The 22,389-nt window shown below is 48.1% G+C and overlaps 1 protein-coding gene across 2 annotated transcripts in view; it reads right to left on the bottom strand.

The window, feature by feature from the left end:
- The window catches only part of EXOC6B (exocyst complex component 6B), a 293,111-nt gene extending 276,673 nt beyond the window's left edge, over positions 1–16,438 (bottom strand). For both annotated transcript variants that reach the window (XM_059470236.1, XM_059470235.1), the window contains exon 1: positions 16,261–16,438. In XM_059470236.1, the coding sequence (XP_059326219.1) occupies positions 16,261–16,373 (113 nt within the window). In that variant the 5' untranslated portion in view covers positions 16,374–16,438. The remainder of the gene's footprint in view (positions 1–16,260) is intronic.
- Between the last annotated feature and the right edge of the window lie 5,951 nt (positions 16,439–22,389).

Consider the following 22,389-nt stretch of genomic DNA (forward strand, 5'->3'; position numbering starts at 1 on the left):
TCTAAAAACCCTTTAAAACCCCTCTTTAAAAACCCCTTTCTAAAAACTCTTTAAAACTCCTTTTTAAAAACCCTTTTAAACCCCTTTCTAAAAACTTTTTTAAAACCCTTTTAAAAAACCCTTAAAAAACTCTTTTTAAAAACCCTTTAAGCCCCTTTTTAAAAACCCTTTAAAACTCCTAAGAACCCTTTAAAACCCCTCTTTAAAAACCCTTTAGCCTCCTCTTTAAAGGCCCTTTAAAACCCTTCTTTAAACACACTTAAAAATCCCTTTTAAAAAACCCTTTAAAGCCCCTCTTTAAAAACCCTTTAAACCCATTTTTTTTAAAACCCCTTTAAACCCCCAGCCCCAGGCGAAGCAGCCCTGGGCTCCCAGCTCAGCTCAGCCTGCAGGAGCAGGGAAAGCAAAGCAGGAAAGGTCCCTGTGCCCCTGTCCCCCCTCCATCCCAGCCCTCTGATCCTTCCAGAACCTTCCCTGGGAGGTGAGAGCTCAGTGGGGAGAGGCAGAGCAGGACAAGGAGTCACCCAAGGGCTCTGCCAGCAGAAAAATGGGAATTCACTAAAAACCTGAGCCTGGGGAGGCAAAAACCAAAATATATGAGTGAGTTAAAATTCCTCCTAATGCTCTGGGACGGCCTAGAGCTGGTCCTGACCCTCTGGGACAGCCTAGAGCTGCCCCCGGTCCTCTGGAACAGCCTAAACCTGCCCCCAGTCCTCTCCTAACCCTAGAGCTGCTCCTAGGAACCAAAGGCAGCGCATCCCAGCCCTCCAGGCACCCCAGGACTCATCCCCCTGAGTGAAAGGGCTCCAGTGATCCAGGAAGGATCCTTGGGAAGCTCCTGGCCAGGGAATCTCCAGCATAAACCGAGCCCAAGCTCAGCCTGGAGATCCCTGGAGATGCCTGGAGGCCCTGGCTGGGTTTGCTGCATGACCCTGGAGCAGCTCCACTCCTCCACCCCAAGGCAGGAGAATCCAGGAGAGCTTTGGATCAGGAGAATTCCTGGATTTTTTCAGGAATGGCAGCAGGGCTGGGAGAACAGGGAAATCTGGGAATTACAGAGATTCACATCTCAGAGCTGTGTACAGAACCTCAAGTGAGATGAAATTATCCATAAAATCTGGGATTTTTCAGGATATTCCTTCAGGCAGAACCAACAAATTAAGCCAGACCAGTCCAGATCATAAATGACAATTATTTCCCAGGAAAAACTCCTCATATTGGAGTTTCCTTTTTTTTTCAGGATTGGCAGGAGGGCTGGGAGAAAAGGGAAATCTGGGAATGACAGGGATTCACCAGCTCTGAAGAACCTCAACACTGGTGAGGGGAAATTATCCATCAAACCTGGGATAATTTCAGGACATTCCTTCAGGCAGAGGTAACACATTGAGCCAAACTTGTCTGGGTGCTAAATACCAATTATTTCCCAGGAGAAATTCCTGATTTTCTTTCAGGAAATGCAGCAGGGCAGGGAGAAAAGGAAAATCTGGGAATTACAGAGATTCACTATGGAGCTTTGTACAGAACCTCAGCACTGGTGAAATTATCCATTAAAATTATCCATCAAACCTGGGATAATTTCAGCTTTATCTCTTCAGGTGTGGATGCCAGTGCTCCACGTATTGAGCCAGACCAGTCTGGATCATAAATGCCAATTATTTCCCAGGAAAATCTCTCGATTTTTTGTTTCAGAAATCACAGCAGGGCTGGGAGAACAGGGAAATCTGGGAATTACAGAGATTCACATCTCAGAGCTGTGTACAGAACCTCGGGTGAAGGGAAATTATCCATAAAATCTGGGATCATTTCAGGATATTCCTTCAGGCAGAGATCACACATTGAGCCAGACCTGTCTGGATAATAAATGCCAATTATTTCCCAGGAAAAACCCATTATATTATTTCAGGAATTTCAGCAGGGCTGGGAGAAAAGGGAAATCTGGGAATTACAGAGATTCACCAGCTCTGAGTTGTCTGGAGAACCTCAGCACTGGTGAGGAGAAATTATCCATAAAACCTGGGATTTTAAAGGGCAGAGATAAATGCTCCACACATTGAGCCAGACCGTAAATACTGATTATTTCCCAGGAGAAATTCCTGATATTCTTTCCTCTTCACCAAAAAACTTGGGATCTGCACAGCACCAGCCTGAGAAGGGAACAACAACACAATTCCAGCAGCACTGCAAGGATAAAAATCCTTTAAAACCCAATTAATTCTGGATACACCAAGGCTGCTTTTCAGGAGGGAAAGTCAGGATTTGGGATTTTTTTTTTTTTTTTTTGCAGATTCCCTATGTGGGTGGCAGGAAAATGGGCTGAAAGCTCCTTCAAAAGCTCCTGGGAGGTTTTTATGAGCTGAAAATTTACAGTTGTTGCAGGCAGATTGCTGAGAGAGCCCTGTGGCCAGACAGCCCCTGCTGGGAGCTGATATTCCTGAATTCCTGCCTGGAAAAGGGATGGGATTCAGGGAGCCCAGGCAAAGTCTGGAGCACTCAGTGTGATTCCAGCTCATTGTGCTGATATTCCTGAATTCCTGCCTGAAAAAAGGGATGGAGCTGCTGGGATTCATGGAGCCCAGGAAAAGGCTGGAGCACTCAGTGTGATTTTAGCTCAGTGTGTTGATATTCCTGAATTCCTGCCTGGAAAAAAAGGATGGGACTGCTGCAGATGGGATTCATGGAGCCCAGGCAAAGTCTGGAGCACTCAGTGTGCTGATATTCCATGAATTCCTGCCTGGAAAAAGGGGATGGGATTCATAGAGCTCAGGCCAAGTCTGGAGCACTCAGTGTGATTTTAGCTCAGTGCGCTGATATTCCTGAATTACTGCCTGGAAAAGGGATGGAGTTGCTGGGGATGGGGAGCCCAGGCCAAGTCTGGAGCACTCAGTGTGATTTTAACTCATTGTGCTGATATTCCTGAATTACTGCCTAAAAAAGGGATGGGGCTGCTGGAGATGGGATTCATGGAGCCCAGGCCAACTCTGGAGCACTCACTGTGCTGATATTCCTGAATTCCTGCCTGGAAAAGGGATGGGATTCATGGAGCCCAGGCAAAGTCTGGAGCACTCAGTGTCATTCCAGCTCACTGTGCTGATATTCCATGAATTACTGCCTAAAAAAGGATGGGATTGCTGGGGAGGGGATTCAGAGAACCCAGGCCAAGTCTGGAGCATTCAGTGTGATTCCAGCTCAGTGTGCTGATATTCCTGAATTAGTGCCTGGAAAAGAGATGGGATTCATAGAGCTCAGGCAAAGTCTGGACCACACAGTGTCATTCCAGCTCAGTGTGCTGATATTCCAGAAACTCCTGCCTGGAAAAGGGATGGGGCTGCTGAAAAGGAGATTCATAGAGCCTAGGAAAAGTCAGGAGCATTCAGTGTGATTCCAGCTCAGTGTGCTGATATTCCTGAATTCCTGCCTGAAAAAATGATGGGATTGCTGGGGATGGGATTCATGGACCCCAGGCAAAGTGTGGAGCACTCAGTGTGATTCCAGCTCAGTGTGCAGCCCCAGGGGTTTTACAGATGTTGGGGATGATTTTTCAATGATTTCCCTCATGATGGGACCCTCAGGAGACACTTCTGAGCGAGGAAAGGAAAATCCCCTCCATCCCAAAGCTGCTCCAGGCTCTCCTTCCTCTCCCAGCAGGGCTGATGGGCACAGCCCAGCAGGGCTGTCCCAGGAGGAGCAGAATTCCCTCCCCAGCCTGGGATAAACCCAGGGCAGCCCTTCATCCATGGGCTGGGCTTCCTCCTCTGCACATCTGCACCACAGAACGTTGTCCCCGTGTCACCCCAGGACGGGCTGGGACAGCCTGGCCACCCCTGATCCATCCCAGCAGCTCCAGGGGTGCTCCTGCTCTCCCTGCTCATCAAGGGGAACCAGAATTCCCAAACTGGGACAGCCTGGCCACCCTGCTTCATATCCCAACTCCAGGGATGCTCCTGCTCTCCCTGCTCATCCAGGGGAACCAGAATTCCCAAACTGGGACAGCCTGGCCACCCCTGCTCTCCCTGCTCCTCTAAGGAAACCAGAACTCCCAGCTGGGACAGCCTGGCCACCCCTGCTCTGTGCTCTCCATGCTCCTCCAGGGGAAGCAGAATTCCCAAATTGAGACAGCCTGGCCACCCCTGCTCCATATCCCAGCTCCAGGGATGCTCCTGCTCTCCCTGCTCATCCAGGGGAACCAGAATTCCCAAATTAGGACAGCCTGGCCACCCCTGCTCCAGGGATGCTCCTGCTCTGTGCTCTCCCTGCTCATCCAGAACCAGAACTCCCAGACTGGGACAGCCTGGCTGTTAGCATTCAAAAACACATAATCACGGGGGATTATATGCGGTGCTTTTTATTAAGAGCTCTGGGAATCGGGGTATATTCAACCCAAATCTGACTCCGACCATACATCCGAAATGATCATGTTTTATACTCTATCGTTACATAACTTTCATGTTAATTATTAAACTTATATTGTTCTATTGTATACATAAATTTAGCCCCTCTCTGAATTTCCAACATAGTTTCTCACTATTCTTCTTATGGTTATATAATAATTACATTTAATTACTAAACAATCATCACATCTAACAATTATATAATTTATCATACTGCTTACGCAGGTGCAGTTGATCTGGGAAAGCGCAAAGCCTGACATTTTAGATTCTATCTTTAACTTTTTCCAGGGTTCCACTATCACGGCCACCCCTGCTCCATCCCCCAGGGATGCTCCTGCTCTGTGCTCTCCATGCTCACCCCCAAGGGAACCAGAATTCCCTGGAACCAGATTTCCCAGATGGGACAGCCTGACCACCCCTGCTCCATCCCAGCTCCAGGGATGCTCCTGCTCTGTCCTTTCCATGCTCACCCCCAAGGGAACCAGAATTCCCAAATTGAAACAGCCTGGCCACCCCTGCTCCATCCCAGCAGTTCCAGGGATGTTCCTGCTCATCCAGGGGAAGCAGAATTCCCAAACTGGGACAGCCTGGTCACCCTTGATCCATCCCAGCCCCAAGGATGCTCCTGTTCTCCCTGCTCATTCAGAACCAGAATTCCCAAACTGAAACAGCCTGATCACCCCTGCTCCAGAGATGCTCCTGCTCTCCCTGTTCATCCAAGGGAACCAAAATTCCCAAATTAGGACAGCCTGGCCATCCATCCCTGCTCCAGGGAAGCAACTGCTCTGTGCTCTCCCTGCTCACCCAAGGGAACCAGAATTCTAAGACTGGGACAGCCTGGCCACCCCTGCTCCAGGGATGTTCCTGCTCTGTCCTTTCCATGCTCATCCAAGAATTCTGGAACCAGAATTCCCAGGCTGGGACCCAACCCCCTGCTCCAGGGATGCTCCTGCTCTGTGCTCTCCCTGCTCATTTAGAACCAGAATTCCCTGGAACCAGAATTCCCAGGTCGGGACAGCCTGGCCACCCCTGCTCCAGGGATGCTCCTGCTCTCCATGCTCATCTAAGGGAACCAAAATTGTGAGACTGGCACAGCCTGGCCACGCCTGCTCCATCCCCAGGGATGCTCCTGCTCTCCCTGCTCATCCAGGGGAACCAGAATTCCCAAACTGAAACAGCCTGGCCACCCCTGCTCCATCCCAGCCCCAAGGATGCTCCTGCTCTCCTTGCTCATTGAGAATCAGAATTCCCAAATTGGGACAGTCTGGCCACCCCTGCTCCAGAGATGCTCCTGCTCTGTGCTCTCTCTGCTCACCCAGGGGAAGCAAAATTCCCAAATTGGGACAGCCTGGCCACCCCTGCTCCATCCCCAGGGATCCTCCTGCTCTCCCTGCTTATCCAGAACCAGAATTCCCAAATTAGGACAGCCTGGGCACCCAGGGATGCTCCTGCTCTGTACTCTCCCTGCTCATTCAGAACCAGAATTCCCAGCTGGGACAGCCTGGCCACCCCTGCTCCAGCCCCAGGGATGCTCCTGCCCTGTGCTCTCCCTGCTCATTCAGAACCAGAATTCCAGAGGCTCAGGGAGGGCAGGGAAGGGACAGAGCCAAGCTCAGGATGTGAGAGCACAGCTGGAACCCAGAGCCCCAGACCCCAGGGCCAGTCTAGACACTGGGAAGCCACAAAGGAGCCCAGCATGAGTGGAAGGAGCAGATCCAGCTGGAAAACAACTCCCAGGAGGTGGGAGAGGACAAAACCCCTCCCCATGAGCAGGAATGAGCCAGGTTTGTGCCTGCCCAAAGCTCCTGAACTTCCCCAAATTCACCAAAACTCAGTCCTGGCTCTGGCCCCACAAATCCCTGTATGCCAGCTCCTGCCTGGGCTGGAAATCTGGGACACCCCACAGCCAAACCTCCTTCAGCTTTTTGGGTAATTTCTCCATCCTGTACCAAGGGACAGCTGTGGGAAACAGCAAAACTCAGAAGATTTTTAGAAAGTTGTAAAACAACTTCCATTTTAGGAGATGCTGGGAGCCCAGAGGGGATGAAGAAGAATCCCAGGACTTGCTTGAGCCATATCTGGGTGGCACACAGGAAATAAGTTGTGTTCAGCTACTGAATACAATTTTAGGGGGTTGTTTCAGTACTTTTCCTCCCTTAAATTCCTTTTGCAAAATTTTAAAGTCCTTTGCTAAAGTGCAAAATGCTTTTAAGGAGCAATTGAAAGCCACAATGCTGTGAGGTAGGAAAAGTTGGTTGTTTTATAGTTGAGAGGAACCGAGCAAGATCCAAAACTGTGCATGGCAAGCAGAGCACCTGACATGACTGAGAAATCACTGCTGTATCAAACCTGGAGTTTCTCTGGTTTGCCAGCACTGTTTATATAAGTTTCTGTGCTCAGTTTTCCAAATTCAGCTCCAGAATCCAGGATGCCACAGAAGTTTCTGTGCTCAGTTTTCCAAGTTCAGTTCCAGAATCCTGGATGCCACAGAAGTTTCTGTGCTCAGTTTTCCAAGTTCAGCTCCAGAATCCTGGATGCCACAGGACTGTCAGAATTCCAACCCAGCTCCATTGGAAAATACAGCAGAAAATAACCCAGAGAACATTCCCTGTCCACAGCACCAGCCCGAACTCAGGAGCAAAAATTCCAGGCTGGGAGGAGCTGGGATGGAATTCCCAGAGCAGCTGGGGCTGCCCCTAATCCCAATCCAGGTTGGATCCACCTGGGACAGTGGAAAGTGGAGGAACAGGATCATCCTTAAGGTCCCTTCCCACCCAAAGCACTCCAGGATTCCCTGATGTGTCAACCATCCCAGACATAAAACCCTAATAAATATAATACACATAATCGTAAAAAAAAAATAATCTAACACAATCCTAACATAACATAATATTCTAGAAATAATAATGCGAATAAATATATACACATAATCCTAAAAAAAAAACCAAAAAAGAGGAGCTGGAGCTGGAGTGTCCCAGCTGGGCACAGGGAGGTGCCAAGCAGGGAATGGCCATGGAAAACACCCAGGCCAGGCAGGAGCTGAGGCAGGAATTAGGGAGCTCAGCTTAATCCCAGCCCTGCCTTAATCCACTCAGGAGCTGCCCAGGACCTCACTGAGCCTCCTTTCACTGCTCTGATCCCTGAAAATTCCCATTTTCTGTTCCAGAGTTTCACATCTCCATGATTCTGGCTGAAATCCCAGCCTGGCTGGTCCATGCCCAGGTAGAACATTCCTGATTCTCCTGCAGGGCACTGGGAAACACCAAACAGGGTTGATAAAGAGCACCAAGGAACAGCCTGGAAAGCAAACACACACCTGGGAGGGAACAAAACCCAGGCAGGAGCTGCTTGCAGGACACAAAAACCACAGGATCAGGCAGGGAAGTACAGGAATCACGTGGAAATCATTGCCAGGGGACAAAAAAGTCACAGAATCAGGCAGGGAATTACAAGAATCATTGCCAGGGGACACAAAAGTAGGGAATAACAAAAAATCACCAGGAAATTGTTTCCAGAGGACAAAAAAAGTCACAAAATCAGGCAGGGAATTACAAGAATCACCTGGAAATAATTAGAAGAGAACACAAAAGGCAGGGAATAACAAGAATCACCAGGAAATCATTGCCAGGTGACAAAAAAGTCACAGAATCAAGCAAGAAATTACAAGAATCACCTGGCTGTCATTGCCAGGGGACACAAAAGTCACAGAATCAGACAGGGAATACCAAGAATCGCCTGGATGTTGTTTAAAGAGGACACAAAAGGCAAGGAATAACAAAAATCACCTGGAAATAATTTGAAAAGCACAAAAAAAAAAAAAAAAAAGCCAGGGAATCAGGCAATGAATAACAAAAATCACCTGGAAATCATTTGAACAGGACAAAAAAAGGCATCAGAATCAAGAAAGGAATTACAAGAATCACCTGGATATCATTTGAAGAAGACAAAATGCCACAGAATCAGGCAGGGAATAACAAGAAACACCTGGAAATCATTTGAAGATGACAAAAAAGGCCAAAGACTCAAGCAAGGAATTACAAGGATCACCTGGAAATCATTGCCAGGGGACACAAAAGTCACAGAATCAGGCAGGGAATAACAAGAATCACCTGAAAATAATTTGGACAAAAACGTAACAGAATCAAGTAAGGAATAAAAAGAATCACCTGGATATCATTTGAAGAGGACAAAAAAGCCACAGAATCAGGCAGGGAATTAAAGAATCACCTGGAAATCATTTGAAGAGGACAAAAAAAGCCAGGGAATCAGGCAGAGAATTACAAAAATCACTTGGAAATCATCTGAAGATGACAAAAAAAGGCCACAGAATCAGGCAGGGAATAAAAAGAAACACCTGGAAATCATTGCAAGAAGACAAAAAAAAGCCACAGGATCAAGGAAGGAATAACAAGAATCACCTGGATATCACGTGAATAGGACTAAAAGGCACAAAATCAGGCAGGGAATTACAAAAATCACCTGGAAATAGTTTGAAGAGGAAAAAAAAAAGCCACAGAATCAGGCAGGGAATTACAGGAATCACCGGGAAATCATTGCCAGGGGACACAAAAGGCAGGGAATTACAAGAATCACCTGGATATCGTTTAAAGAGGAAAAGAAAGCCAGAGAATCGGGCAGGGAATTACAAAAATCACCTGAAAATAATCTGAAGAGGACAAAAAAAACAAAAACCCGGGGAATCAGGCAGGGAATCACCTGGATGCGATTTGCAGAGGACGCAAAAGGCAGGGAACAAGAAAAATCACGTGGAAATCATTGCATGAGGACGAAAAAAGTCACAAAATCAAGCAAGGAATAACAAGAATCATGTGGAAATCATTGCCAGGGGACACAAAAGTAGGGAATTACAAGAATCACCTGGAAATTGTTTCCAGAGGATAAAAAAGTCATGGAATCAAGCAAGAAATAACACGAATCACCTGGAAATCATTGCCAGAGAATAAAAAAGTCACAAAATCAGGCAGGGAATTACAAAATCACCTGAAAATAATTTGAAAAGGACAAAAAAAAAAAAAAAAAAAAAAGCCAGGGAATCAGGCAAGGAATAACAAGAATCACCTGGATATCATCTGAAGATTACAAAAAAAAAGCCACAGAATCAAGCAAGGAATAATAAGAATCGCCTGAAATCATTGCCAGGGGACACAAAAGGCATGGAATCAGGCAAATAACCAGAATCACCTGGAAATAATGGTAAGAGGACAAAAAAGCCACAGAATCAGGCAGGGAATAAAAATAATCACCTGGAAATTGTTTGAAGAGGGAAAAAAAAGCCACAAAATCAGGCAGGGAATTGCAGTCAGAGGTGCAGGTGCAGGGACAGGAGCCACAGCTGAGCTGGCAGGGCAATGAAACCACTGAGAGGGGCAATTCCTGCTGGGACCGGGGCAATTCCTGCTGCAAAAGGGAAAGCAGGAGGGGTTTGCAGCCTGATGGGATTTTAAAGCAGAGAGAAGACACAAAACCACGGTGAGCACACCTGGGTGGCTCCCAGGGCTGCTTTATCTCCTCAAATGTTGATTAAAAACCTTTGGAATTTATCAAAGGCTGCTTAAAGGTCCTGCAGGAGCTGCCCAGGGCTCTGCAGGGCTTGCACAGCTCAGGGTGGTGAAGCAGAGAGGATTAAAAAGTGACTTAATCCAGGCTGGGCTTGAGCCAGGAGGTGACACCAGGTGTGCAAGGACACTGCAGAGCAGCAAGGACAGCAAAACATCCCCAGGGGGAGAATAAAAACTGCTTTAAATTATTTAAACTGATTTTAAATTATTTAAACTGCTTTTATATGACTTAAACTGCTTTTAAATTTAGATATTATTGGGACAGCCCTCAGATTGCAGGGAAATGGGTGAGGTTTTGCTCCCATTTTATGGGGTGCCATAAGGAAACCCCACTGTCACCCATCTCTAGAATGACACAGGCCAGCACTGATTAAAAATAATACAAACAGTTTTTGTAATATATAACACAAAAATAAATACAAACCCCAGCTCAAAGGGACAGAAAGAGTGAGAAACTTCAATTAAACACAATAAAAATGAGAGCACTTGGGTATCACAGTTAGCCAAGAGCTGGTTTTAAGTTAGAAGGTTTCTCTTTCTTTAAAAGCTTTTCAAACATTTTTCTTACAGATATTTTTTGTAATATATAATACTAAAAATATTTAAATATATCAATATATATCTATATGAAATATATACACATATAATTATATATTTATAAAATATATATATACACACACACATATAAATCTCTAAATACAAACCCCAGCTCAAGGGGACACAAAGAGCAACAAATTTTAATTAAACATAAAAGAAATGAAAGCACTTGGGTATCACACTTAGCCAAGAGCTGGTTTTAAGTTAAAAAGTTTCTCTTCCCCTAAAAGGCCTTCAAGCATTTTTATCACAAACATTTTTGTAATATCTAATACTAAAAATATTCAAATATATCAATATATATCTATATTAAATATATATTTATATATAATTATATAGAATATATATACTATATAAATATGTATAATAACTATATATGAATATATATATATAAGTAATATAACTCTATAAATATATAAATAAATATAAATATATAAATAAATATATCTCTAAATACATACCCCAGCTCGAAGGGACAGAAAGAGCAACAAACTTGAATTAAACACAATAAACATTAGAGCACTTGGGTATCAAAACCAGCTCTTAGCTAACTCTAAGTTAGAAAGTTTCTCTTCCCCTAAAAAGTCTTCAAACATTTTTATTACAAACATTTTTGTAATATATAAAAATTAAAATATTTATATATATAAAGATATAAAATAATACATATATAAATATATAAAAATATAAATAATATATATATCTAAATACAAAACCCAGCTCAAGGGGAGAGAAAGAGCAACAAATTTTAATTAAACACAATAAAAATTAGAGCACCTGGGTATCACAGCCAAGAGCTGGTTTAAAGTTAAAAATTTTTCTTCAAGCATTTTTATTATAAACATTTTTAGTAATACACCATATTAAAAATATTTTGAAATATATCTGTGTATATATACATAAATATATAGAGATTTATATATAAATATATAAAATATATTAAAAAAAAAAATAAAATATCTCTAAATACAAAACTCAGCTCAAGGATACAGAAAGAAAAAACTTCAATAAACACAATAAAAATGAGAGCCCTGGGGTATCACAGCCAAGAGCTGGTTTTAGGTTAGAGAAAGTTCTTCAAACGTTTTTATTTTGTAATACATAATACTAAAATATTTTAAATACATCTATATATAAATATAATTCCATCTTTTATATATAAATATATTTTATATATAAATATGTAAAAATATATAAATATAAAAAACACATAAATATATATCCATATATAATATATATATATAATATATCTCTAAATACAAACCCCAGCTCAAGGGGACAGAAAGCAAAGACTTCAATTGCACACAATAAAAATGGCAGCACTGGGGGTATCCCAGTCAGCCAAGAGCTGGTTTTGAATTACAGTTTCTCTTCCCCTAATAGGATTTCTGACCCTGCAGAATGAAAGGAATCTCCCAAGCCCAGACCGAGAGAGGACCCCAAACCCCTCTGGAAATTCAGGTGTAAGAGAGAAGGGCAATGAGAGCAGGAGATGCAATTAGCAGCAGGGTGTAATTAGGAGAGGCTGGAGGGCAGGGAGAACATCCTGGCTTGGATCCCAGAGCATCCCAGCGGGCTGAGCTCGGGGTCCTCCAGTGCCACCGAGCCTGGCAGGGCACAGAGCACTGGGCTGCGCTGCCAGTGCCATCAAGTGGGGTCCCCAATTCCCCCATCAGGGTCCCAGTGCCCCGTCAGGATCCCAATTCCCTCATCAGGATCCCAGCACCCCTCATCAGGGTCCCCAGTGTCACCAGTGGGGTCCCCAGTTCCTCCCATTGGGGATCCCCAATTCCCCCATCAGGGATCCCCAGTGCCACCAGCAGGTCCCCAGTGCCACCAGTGAGGTCCCAATTCCCCCATCAGGGATCCCCAGTGGGGTCCCAATTCCCTCATCAGGGATCCCCAATTTCCCCAGTGGGGTCCCAGTGCCCCATCAGGATCCCAATTCCCTCATCAGGATCCCAGTGCCCCCAGTGAGGTCCCCAGTTCTCCACTGGGGCCCCCATTCCCCCATCAGGGTCCCCAGTGCCACCAGCGGGGTCCCAATTGCCCAATCAGGGATCCCCAATTCCTCCACTGGGATCCCAATTCCCCCATCAGGGATCTCCAGTGCCCCTCACAGAGGTCCCCACTGCCCCAGAGAGGTCCTCAATTCCCCCATTGGGGTCCCCAGTGCCCACCAGGATCCCAAATCCCCCACTGGGGTCCCCAGTTCCCATCCCCAGCAGGGCCGGGCTGCTCCCCCCGCAGGAGCAGAGCTGGGAGGGACCCCAAGGAGGCCCCTCCTGGCAGGAATTTGTGCCCCTGGCATGTGCCACCCCATCTGAGCCCTGGCAATGTCCCCAGGAGCCAGGAAGTGACAAAATCCAATTGTGCAGCTATAAAATGACAATCCTGCACACCAAAGGAACCAATAAAAGCACAACCCTGCACCTATGAAATGCCAAATGTGCACAGCAAAGGGGTCAGGAATCCATAAAGCCCCAATTCTGCATCTTTAAAATGCCAATTCTGCAAACCAAAGGAGTCGATAAAAGCCCAGTTCTGGAAACCAAGGGGGTCAGGAACTCATAAAAGCCCAAATCTGCACCTATAGAAGTAAAATTCTACACACCAAAGGAATCAAGAAAAGCCCAATTCTGCAGCAATAAAAGGCCAAATCTGCAAACCAAAGGAGCCAGGAACCCATAAAATCCCAATTCTGCACCTACAGAAGTACAATCTAGACACCAAAGGAATCAATAAAAGCCCAATTCTGCAAACCAAAAGGGTCAGGAACTGATGAAAGCTCAATTCTGTACCTATAAAAGGCCAAATCTGCAAACCAAAGGAGTCAGAAACTCATAATAACCCAATTGTGCATCTATAAAATGCCAATTCTACACAACAAGGGGGTCAGGAACCCATAAAAGCCCAATTCTGCACCAATAAAAGTACAATTCTGCAAACCAAAGGAACCCATAAAAGCCCAATTCTGCACCATTAAAAGTCTAATTCTACAAACCAAAGGGATCAGGAACCAATAAAAACCCAATTCTGAACCAAAAAAGCACAATTCTGCAAACCAAGGGGGGACAGGAACTGATAAAAACCAAATTCTGCAAACCAAAGGAATCAATAAAAGTCCAATACTAGAAACCTAAAGGAACTGATAAAAACCCAACTCTGGAAACCAAAAAACCCAGTAAAAACCCAATTCTGCACCAGCCAAAGCCCAATTCTACAAACTAAAGGAACCAATGAAAACCCAATTCTGCAAATCAAAGGAACCAATAAAAACCCAATTCTGCACCATTAAAAGTCAAACACTACAAACCAAAGGGATCAGGAACCAACAAAACCCAATTCTGAACCAAGAAAAGTGCAATTCTGCAAACCAAGGGGGTCAGGAACTGATAAAAGCCAAGTTCTGCAAACCAAAGGAGCCAATAAAAAACCCAATTCTGCACCAAAAAAAGTCAAATTCTGCAAACCAAAGGAACCAATAAAAACCCAATTCTGCACTACTAAAAGTCTAATTCTACAAACCAAAGGGATCAGGAACCAATAAAAACCCAATTCTGAACCAAAAGAGCACAATTCTGCAAACCAAGGGGGGACAGGAACTGATAAAAACCAAATTCTGCAAACCAAAGGAATCAATAAAAGTCCAATACTAGAAACCTAAAGGAACTGATAAAAACCCAACTCTGGAAACCAAAAAACCCAGTAAAAACCCAATTCTGCACCAGCCAAAGCCCAATTCTACAAACTAAAGGAACCAATAAAAACCCAATTCTGCAAACCCAAGGAACAAATAAAAGCCCAGTTCTGGAAACAAAAACAACCAATGAAAGCCCAATTCCACACCAATAAAATCCGAGTTCTGCATCAATAAAAGCCCAATTCTGGACACCAAAGGAAATCAATAAAAGCAGAGTTCTGCATCAATAACAGCCCGATTCTGCACCAATAAAAGCCCAATTCTGCAAACCCAAGGCATCAATAAAAGCCCAGTTCTGCCAACCCAAGGAATCAATAACAGCCCAGTTCTGCCAAGCCAAGCCCCAGCACTCCAGCCTGGCCCTGAGCTGAGCCCTGGGAGTTCCTGGAAGAGAAGCCAGCCTGGCTCCTGGACACACAATTATTCCATGATGCCCACAAGAAATGAGTCACCTTTTCTAAAAAAAAAATAAAAACAAAGTTTCCACCATCCTCTTTTCCTCCCTCGGGTGTTTACCCTGAGCTGGGCCAGTTTAACTCTGCCATTCTTGCTGATCATTAATTATAATTAAACGTTCCCCACATCCAGCAGTGAATGAATAAAACCCAAATCCTTCCCAGCCCGGATATTTAACAGAGTCAAGCGAGTTCTGCGGAAATGCAAAGCTCCACATCAAACCCAGCTCCTTACCTAACTTCAATATCAAGAGACGAGATCAGCTGCGCTTTTTGTCCTCTGAAATGGAAAAAAACCACCCACACTCCTCACCCTGGCAGCTCCCACCCATCCAAACCAGTTTTTGCAGAATAATAAATCTCATTCCCACTGCTCAGTTTGCCTTGAGAAGCTTCACGGGAGAACTCCAGGAAGCAAAGTGCAAGAATTCCCAATAAACCAGGAGATGGGCGATGCTGGAGCACACGCAGGGCTCTGCTGCTCCATAAATCCCAAAGTTTCCGTGCCCAGCTCGGTGCCAGCGCTGCAGCATCGCTGCAAAGCCCAGAGCTCCGAGCCTGGCTGGGCACAGAGGCCCCAGGGGCTGCTCCAGGGGTTCCAACGGGGAAATTGGGAACAGAAATAAATCCAGGGGAGGCTCCAGCCCTGAGCGCAGCCAGCCCTGCCCAGCTGGGGCTGATGCGGAGCAGCCCAAAGCCCGAATTCCCCTCCCGGAGGCACCGAGCTGAGCTCCGAGATAACGGCGTTATCTGCTCGCGGTTTAACCCCGGGATTGCTGAGGGTTTCCGTGATGCTCCCGGTGATCGGGAGGAGCTGGAATTACCCCCATCCGTTCGGGTATCACAAACAATCCCCCCATCCATTGGGGTATCACATACACACCTGCCTCGGCAAACGCTTCGGGGGGACTCCAAGTCCTTGGGAGAACTTCTGCAGCACTTCCAGGGCGGGGAACGACGGGGGAATTACAAGGATGGGGGAATTACAAGTATGGGGGAATTTACAAGGATGGGGGAATTTACAAGGATGGGAGGAATTGACAAGGATGGGAGGAATTGACAAGGATGGGAGGAATTGACAAGGATGGGGGGAATTGACAAGGATGGGGGGAATTATCTCAGGGTAGCGATGCTGACTTGTCCAGCAAGCCACAACAGGGCACGGATGTGGATAACTGATCTAAAATAATGCCATTTTTTAGGAAATCGGGCGATTCCTCATCGGACCACTAACACCACACCGGGCACCGGGGCCGGAGCCGCGCTGCCCAAAGCGAACCCCGGGAACGGCGGCTCCGGAGGGACGGGAAGGACGTGACGGAGCGGGGAAGGGGCGAACCCCGGCAGGGAGCGGGGCTGTCCCGGGGGGCTCGGAGAACAAAGGAGCAGCCCGGGGGTGACACGGTGACACCGGCTGGCACAGGGCACGGGCGGCGCTGCCCCGGTGACCCCGCACAGCCCCGCCGGGAGCGCCTCCCGCATCCCCCCGAGCGGAGCAGGATGCGCGCTCTCCGCCCGCTTCCCCCGCGCTCCCGCACCTGAGCGTGGGGCCGATGCAGGCCGTGTCGGTGCTCTCGATCTCGCGCAGGATCCGCTCGTGCTCCGCCGCCGTCTCCAGGCTCTCCAGCTCCGCCATCTTCGGCCGCTCCATGGGGCCGCTCCACCTGCGCGGCCCCGCCCGGCCCGGCCCGGCCGCCAGCGGCACCGCCGGGGCTGTTCGGCCCCGCTCCGCCACCCGCGCGGGGCACCACGGGACATGTAGTGCGGGAGGGGCCCGCGCCGCGCCAGGAACCATGGGAGATGTAGTCCGGGAGCGGGGCTGGGCCGCGCGGCAACATGGGAGATGTAGTGCGGGAGGGGGCCGGGCCTGCGCGGCCGCTCCGCCCAGGGAGGGACGGACGGAGCAGCGCGGCCCCGGGACTTGGGGGAGCGGCGGGAGATTGGGTGGGGAGGGTGTTGTACCCATGAAGGGGACACAGCCGTGTGTCTTCCCCGTGAGGACAGAGCGCCATGGCTTGGACATCTCCGTGAATGACAGAGCACCATGGTGCTGTCCCCATGCTGTTCCCAGGAGAGGACACAGCCCCATGGCACTGTCCCCGTGTTGTGCCCATGAAGGGGACACAGCCCCATGGCACTGTCCCTGTGTTGTACCCAGGAAAGGACACAACCCCATGGCATTGTCCCTGTGTCCTCCTCCGTGAGAGGACAGAGCCCCATGGCTTGGATATCTCCGTGAATGACAGAGTCCCTTGGCACTGTCGCCGTGTTGTACCCAGGAAAGGACACAGCCCTATGGCTTGGACACCTCTGTGAATGACACAGCCCCATGGCAGTGTCCCCTTGTCCTCCCCATGAAAAGACACAGCCCTATGGCACTGCCTCGTGTTATTCCCCATGGTTTAGACACCTCCTTAGGGGACACAGTCCCATGGCACTGTCCCGGTGCTGTACCCAGGAAAGGACACAGCCCCACAGCACTGTCCCCGTGTCCTCCCCATGAGAGGACACAGCCCCATGGCACTGCCTTGTGTTGTACCCATGAGAGGACACAGTCCCATGGCACTGCCTTGTGTTGTACCCATGAGAGGACACAGCCCCATGACACAGTTCCTGTATTGTGCCCAGGAAAGGACACAGCCCCACAGCAGTGACACCGTTGTGACATCCCAGCAGGACAGAACCTGTGTCCCTGCCCCGAGCAGAGGCAGCCCCTGCTCCTCCTGCCCCATCCTGTCCCCTCCTGCTCCATGCTGTCCCTCAGCCCCGTAAGTGATGTAAAGGTGACTGCGGTCCCAAATTGTGAGGAAAATGCTGCTGGAAACAACCGGTGTCCCTCAAAGAGACAGAGGAGTCCTGCAGCTTTATTCAGATAAAGGTGGAGTTCACCAGGCACAGCCTGAGGGGTTTTCTCTCTCTGTATCTCAGTTTCAGAGGGTGCAGCCTCCCTTTTATCCTAAACTCTGACCACCTGTTGCTTGCCCCATCCTTTCCCCATTGCCGAGGAAGGTGCAGCTTTCCCAACCTGCTTGCTCCCTCTCCCCCCTTGAACCCAGCATTTCACCCCAAAGTTCAGGAACTCCGGCTTGTGCAGCCCCATCTGTTTCAGGAGAGTGGCCGAGAACACCCTTGGGGGGCTCGGGAGTCCTGGAATGTTGCCAGAAGTGTCTGGTGGCTGGACTTTGATCCTACACAGGAGACGACACCTGTATGAGGATGGGAGGATTTCACTGGGTGAATGGTGAAGGGATAAGTTGATTAGAGTGTAAAACACAGGGTTTAGGATTTCTGTACAGGGGGGTCTAAAGAAGTAAGATGGAGGAATTGGGGTGTGTCCTCTTCTTCTTCTTCTTCTTCTTGGCCTCCATCTTCTGTGGTGATGGTGGCACTTTGGGATTGGTTATTACTAAAAGTGCACCGGTTAATAAGGGTAGAAGGTATTGGGGAAAAATTATAAATATTGTATATGTAACTTCAGGTATATAGATAAGTGACCGCCCCGGGGGCTCTCAGTGTGCCCATGGCTTGCTGTGCAGACCTCTGTTGGGCCGAAAGAAAATCTTTTAGATAAACAATTAATAAACACCGAGACCGAGAAAAGATCAGAAGTCTCTTCTCGTCCTTTGAAGCGTCGGCTCTTCAAGGCCATCCCTGAGCCTTTCCAGGCCACCTAAACAGCCGAGAAACTGACACAGGGTGTCCAGGATCTGTGACAAACCCTTGAAATGAACTCCAAAGCAGCTTGAAATTAACCAAAAGTTAATTCATTCAGGAAGTCCCACTTGTCTGTTTCAAGAATCAGGATGCCCATGCTTGTGACAAACCTGCTGGTTGAAATTAACCCCAAATTTCAGGAGCTCCCTCCCACTTGTCTGTTTCAGGAGTCAGGGTGAAATTAACCCCAAAGCTCAGTAAGTCCCATTTATCTGTTTCAGGAGTCTCACCACACTCTGTGACAAACCCACAGTTTGAAATTAACCCCAAATTTCAGGAGTTCCCACTTGTCTGTGTCAGGAGTCGGGGTGAAATTAACCCCAAATTTCAGAAGTTCCCACTTGTCTTTGTCAGGAATCAGGGTGAAATAACCCCAAATTTCAGCAGCTCCCACTTCTCTGGAGTTTCAGGAGTCTGTCTGGGCTCTGTGACAAACCCTTGAAATTAACCCCAAAGTTCAGGAGCTCCCACTGGTCTGTGTCAGGAGTCTGTCCCTGCTCTTTGACAAACACGCTGCCCAAAGTCACTAGAATCATTAAGCCCCAGCTTGAAGCCGTTCCCAGGCACCCTCTCCCCCCGGAGAGAGTTCCTGTTATCAGTTTCTTGGGAAAACAGCGCTGGAATGTCCTGTTCCCAGCACACCTTATCAGATGCTGTCCTAGCAAGGGAATGCCACAGTGGGATGGAGAGCAGGAATCCCAGATTGTGGCACCACCGAGGGCTCTGCCTTTGCTTTTGTTGTTTCACCTTCTGAGATAGAAATAAATTTCTCCAGCTGTGTGAGCACACCTGGGCCTCCCTCAGCGCTGCTTGTGAGGGTGGAACGCTGCTGGTGTAAATAATGTGGAACTATGGAATGGGTGGGGTTCAAAGGGACCAAAGATCATCTCGTTCCAACCTCCCTGCCAAGGGCAGGGACACTGCCATTGTCACTTTATGAAATGAGAAGGGGATAAAAGAACTCCTCAGAATGAGGCTCCAGGACTGAAACAACACAGGCAGAGTGAGGAAAGCCTGGTGAAAACTCTGAGTTATTAAGGTTGGAAAAGGCCTTTAAGATCATCCAGTCCAACCATCCTGCAGCACTGCCACCACTGACCCTGTCCCCGAGTGCCACATCCACAAGGCTTTGAAATCCCCCCAGGGATGGGGACTCCAGCCCTGCCCTTTCCATGAGGAATTTCCCCACCGTCCACCTGGACCCTCCCCTGAGCTGTTCCCTCTGCTCCTGTCCCTGTTCCCTGGGATAAGATCCCAAATCCTCCCCCGGCTGTGCCCTCCTGGCAGGAGCTGTGCAGAGCCACAAGGGCCCCCTGAGCCTCCTTTGCTCCAGGCTGAGCCCCTTCCCAGCTCCCTCAGGGATTCTCCAGCCCCTTCCAAGCTCCCTCAGGGATTCTCCAGCCCCTTCCCAGCTCCCTCAGCCATTCTCACCACACTCCTGCTCCAGCTCCCTCAGCTCACATGGAGCTCACAACTGTCCCTGCCGCTTCCCAAGCACGGTGTCACTTTGGATGTGACACCAGGGAGATGTGTCCTCTGCCAGTGTCACCATGGGGATCTGTAGAAGTTTTCCTAGGACCAGGAATCGAAGAGACACATCAGCAGTGGGAGGAATGGGGGTGAAAATCCCAGCGTGGATCCTGATCTGAGGCTGGATCAGAAGCTGTTCCCAGGGAAGTGAGGCAGAGCCTCCACAGCTCCTATGGAGCCTCCACAGGACCTTAAAGCCCATCCCATTCCACCCCTGCCATGGCAGGGACACCTCCCACTGTCCCAGGTGGATCCAAGCCCCAGTGTCCAACCTGGCCTTGGGCACTGCCAGGGATCCAGGGGCAGCCACAGCAAATCTGGGAATTCCAGCCCAGCCCCTGCCCACCCTCCCAGCCAGGAATTCCTTGCCATGATCCCATCTAAATCTCTCCTCTTTCAGTTTAAAACCATTTCCCCTGTCCTGTATAAAAAGTTGCTCTCTCTATTTTTTTTTTATAGCACTGGAAGGCTGCAGTAAGTTTTCCCTGGACCCTTTGCCTCTCCAAGTGAGCACCCCCAGCTTTCCCAGCCTGGCTCTAGAGCAGAGCTGTTCTGATGTTCATATTTTGTTCTAGCCCTCCAAACATCTTTGGGTTCCTCCTCTGGCCCGGTTTCAGCAGCTCCACGTCCTCCCCAGGGCTGGGGCAGCTCTGCAGGTGGGGTCTCACCTGGGCAGGGCAGAGGGGCAGAATCCCCTCCCTCAACCCCTGTTGCTGCTCAGGATGAGCTCAGGATGGGATTGGCAAGGAACAGAAATCAAATGGTCCCTAAAACCAAAACCCAAAGGGAACCCCATCCATCAGCTCCTCCCTGACATTGTGTGGCCACAGCATCACCCCAGCTCCATGTCCAGCTGATTCCCCACCACCACCTCCAGCTCTGCCCGGGATAAAATGTTCCATTCTGTAAGAAAAGCTCCACTCTTAGTCCCCAGCCTGTAGCATTTGTCACCTTCACATGAATATTCATTGCTGGCGTCTGCCTGGGATTTGTCCTCATTATTTGCTGTCACACAAACTTTGTCCCGTTTCAGAGCTTGTCCACAAGAAGTTGATTTATTTATTTCTTCTCCCCAGTCACTGCCATAGCCATGCTGAATGGGTATTGTTGGAATTTATTAATCAAATCATCGGGCAAGGCCAACACGGGTGTAGCAAAGATGGCTCATAATCCTAAAAAATAGGATTGGCTTTGCCTGACAGATTCTATTGGCCTTAAACCCTTCTGGCTGCCATTAACCCCTTTATGTTCCCTTAATTTCCTCCTAATGAAGCTCCAGATAATTGGGTTTTGTGGAGCTGACAACAGCCTGGTAATGCTTTAAAATCTCCCCCTTTTAATTGCTGACCTCGCAGTGTTTGCCAGGCCTCCAGAACTTCCCTAGTGGGCCAAAACTTCCTAAAAAATCAATGGGATGGGTCAGAGAAGCCTCGTGTGCAAGTTCCTCTCTGGTTCAACAATCACCTCTGTCCATGACTTCCCAAAGCCAGGAGCAGCTGTCCCAAATCCCTGGAGCAACACAATTATCAGAATTTATTTAATTTTATTTTGTTTTTAACTTCACAACCTCTTACTTTTTGTGTTAATTTCGAGGTTTTGTTTTGTGCTGTGGTTTGGTCAGCTCCTGCAACCTCTCCTGGCTTTTCTCCTTCCTTTTCCCCTTCTCCCTGCTGGATTTTCCAGTGGCTCTGTGCTCTCCTCCCTCCATCCAGCAGTGACAGGCAGGAGGCCAAGCCAGGCTTCAACCTGCTCTCTCTGGTGCCATTCAGGAAAACATTTCTCAGTGGGATCACGGGTTTAGCCACAAATCCGGGAATCAAACAAGGCCAGACCTGGAAAATCCCTCCTGCAGGACACTCAGGGGATCTCCCTGGGCAGGGCACTCCTTTTGGGCTGTGACCTGAATCCCTGGAGCTGCTTCCTCCTCGCCATCCCCAGCTCCTCCTGCTCTCCCTGCTGCCCTCAGCAAGCCCCAGCTCCCAGCTGGACACGCTCAGGGCTCAGTTTCCCTCCCCAGAGCATATGGAAGAGGTTTTACAGCCACTCCTGTGAGCCACAGAGGAGTCTGATAAAAGGATCCACGTTTACCCCTGAAAGAATTTCCTACCAAGGTCACTGACACAGAAACCAAGAAGGAAACAAGGATAAATAAGAGAAACCTGCAACTTCCTACTCCAATGAGCACTTTGTTTGTCTTTCCTGACCAGTGAGTAAAGGGGTTTGTTGGCCTCACGTGGATTCATCCACATAACCACAAAATAGTCCAGTCTTCCAAATATTTCAATCTCCACAAGGTATTTCTGCAGGATAAATCTACATTTTCCAGCCACAGCACTCAGTGGTTAAAGTCCTACTCTGTGTTATGTTTAATGACTGAAATCAGTTTTTAAGCTTAATATTTTAAGCCTAATATTCCAAATATT

The sequence above is a fragment of the Ammospiza nelsoni genome, chromosome 4 (assembly GCF_027579445.1).
Source record: "Ammospiza nelsoni isolate bAmmNel1 chromosome 4, bAmmNel1.pri, whole genome shotgun sequence".
Lineage (NCBI taxonomy): Eukaryota > Metazoa > Chordata > Aves > Passeriformes > Passerellidae > Ammospiza > Ammospiza nelsoni.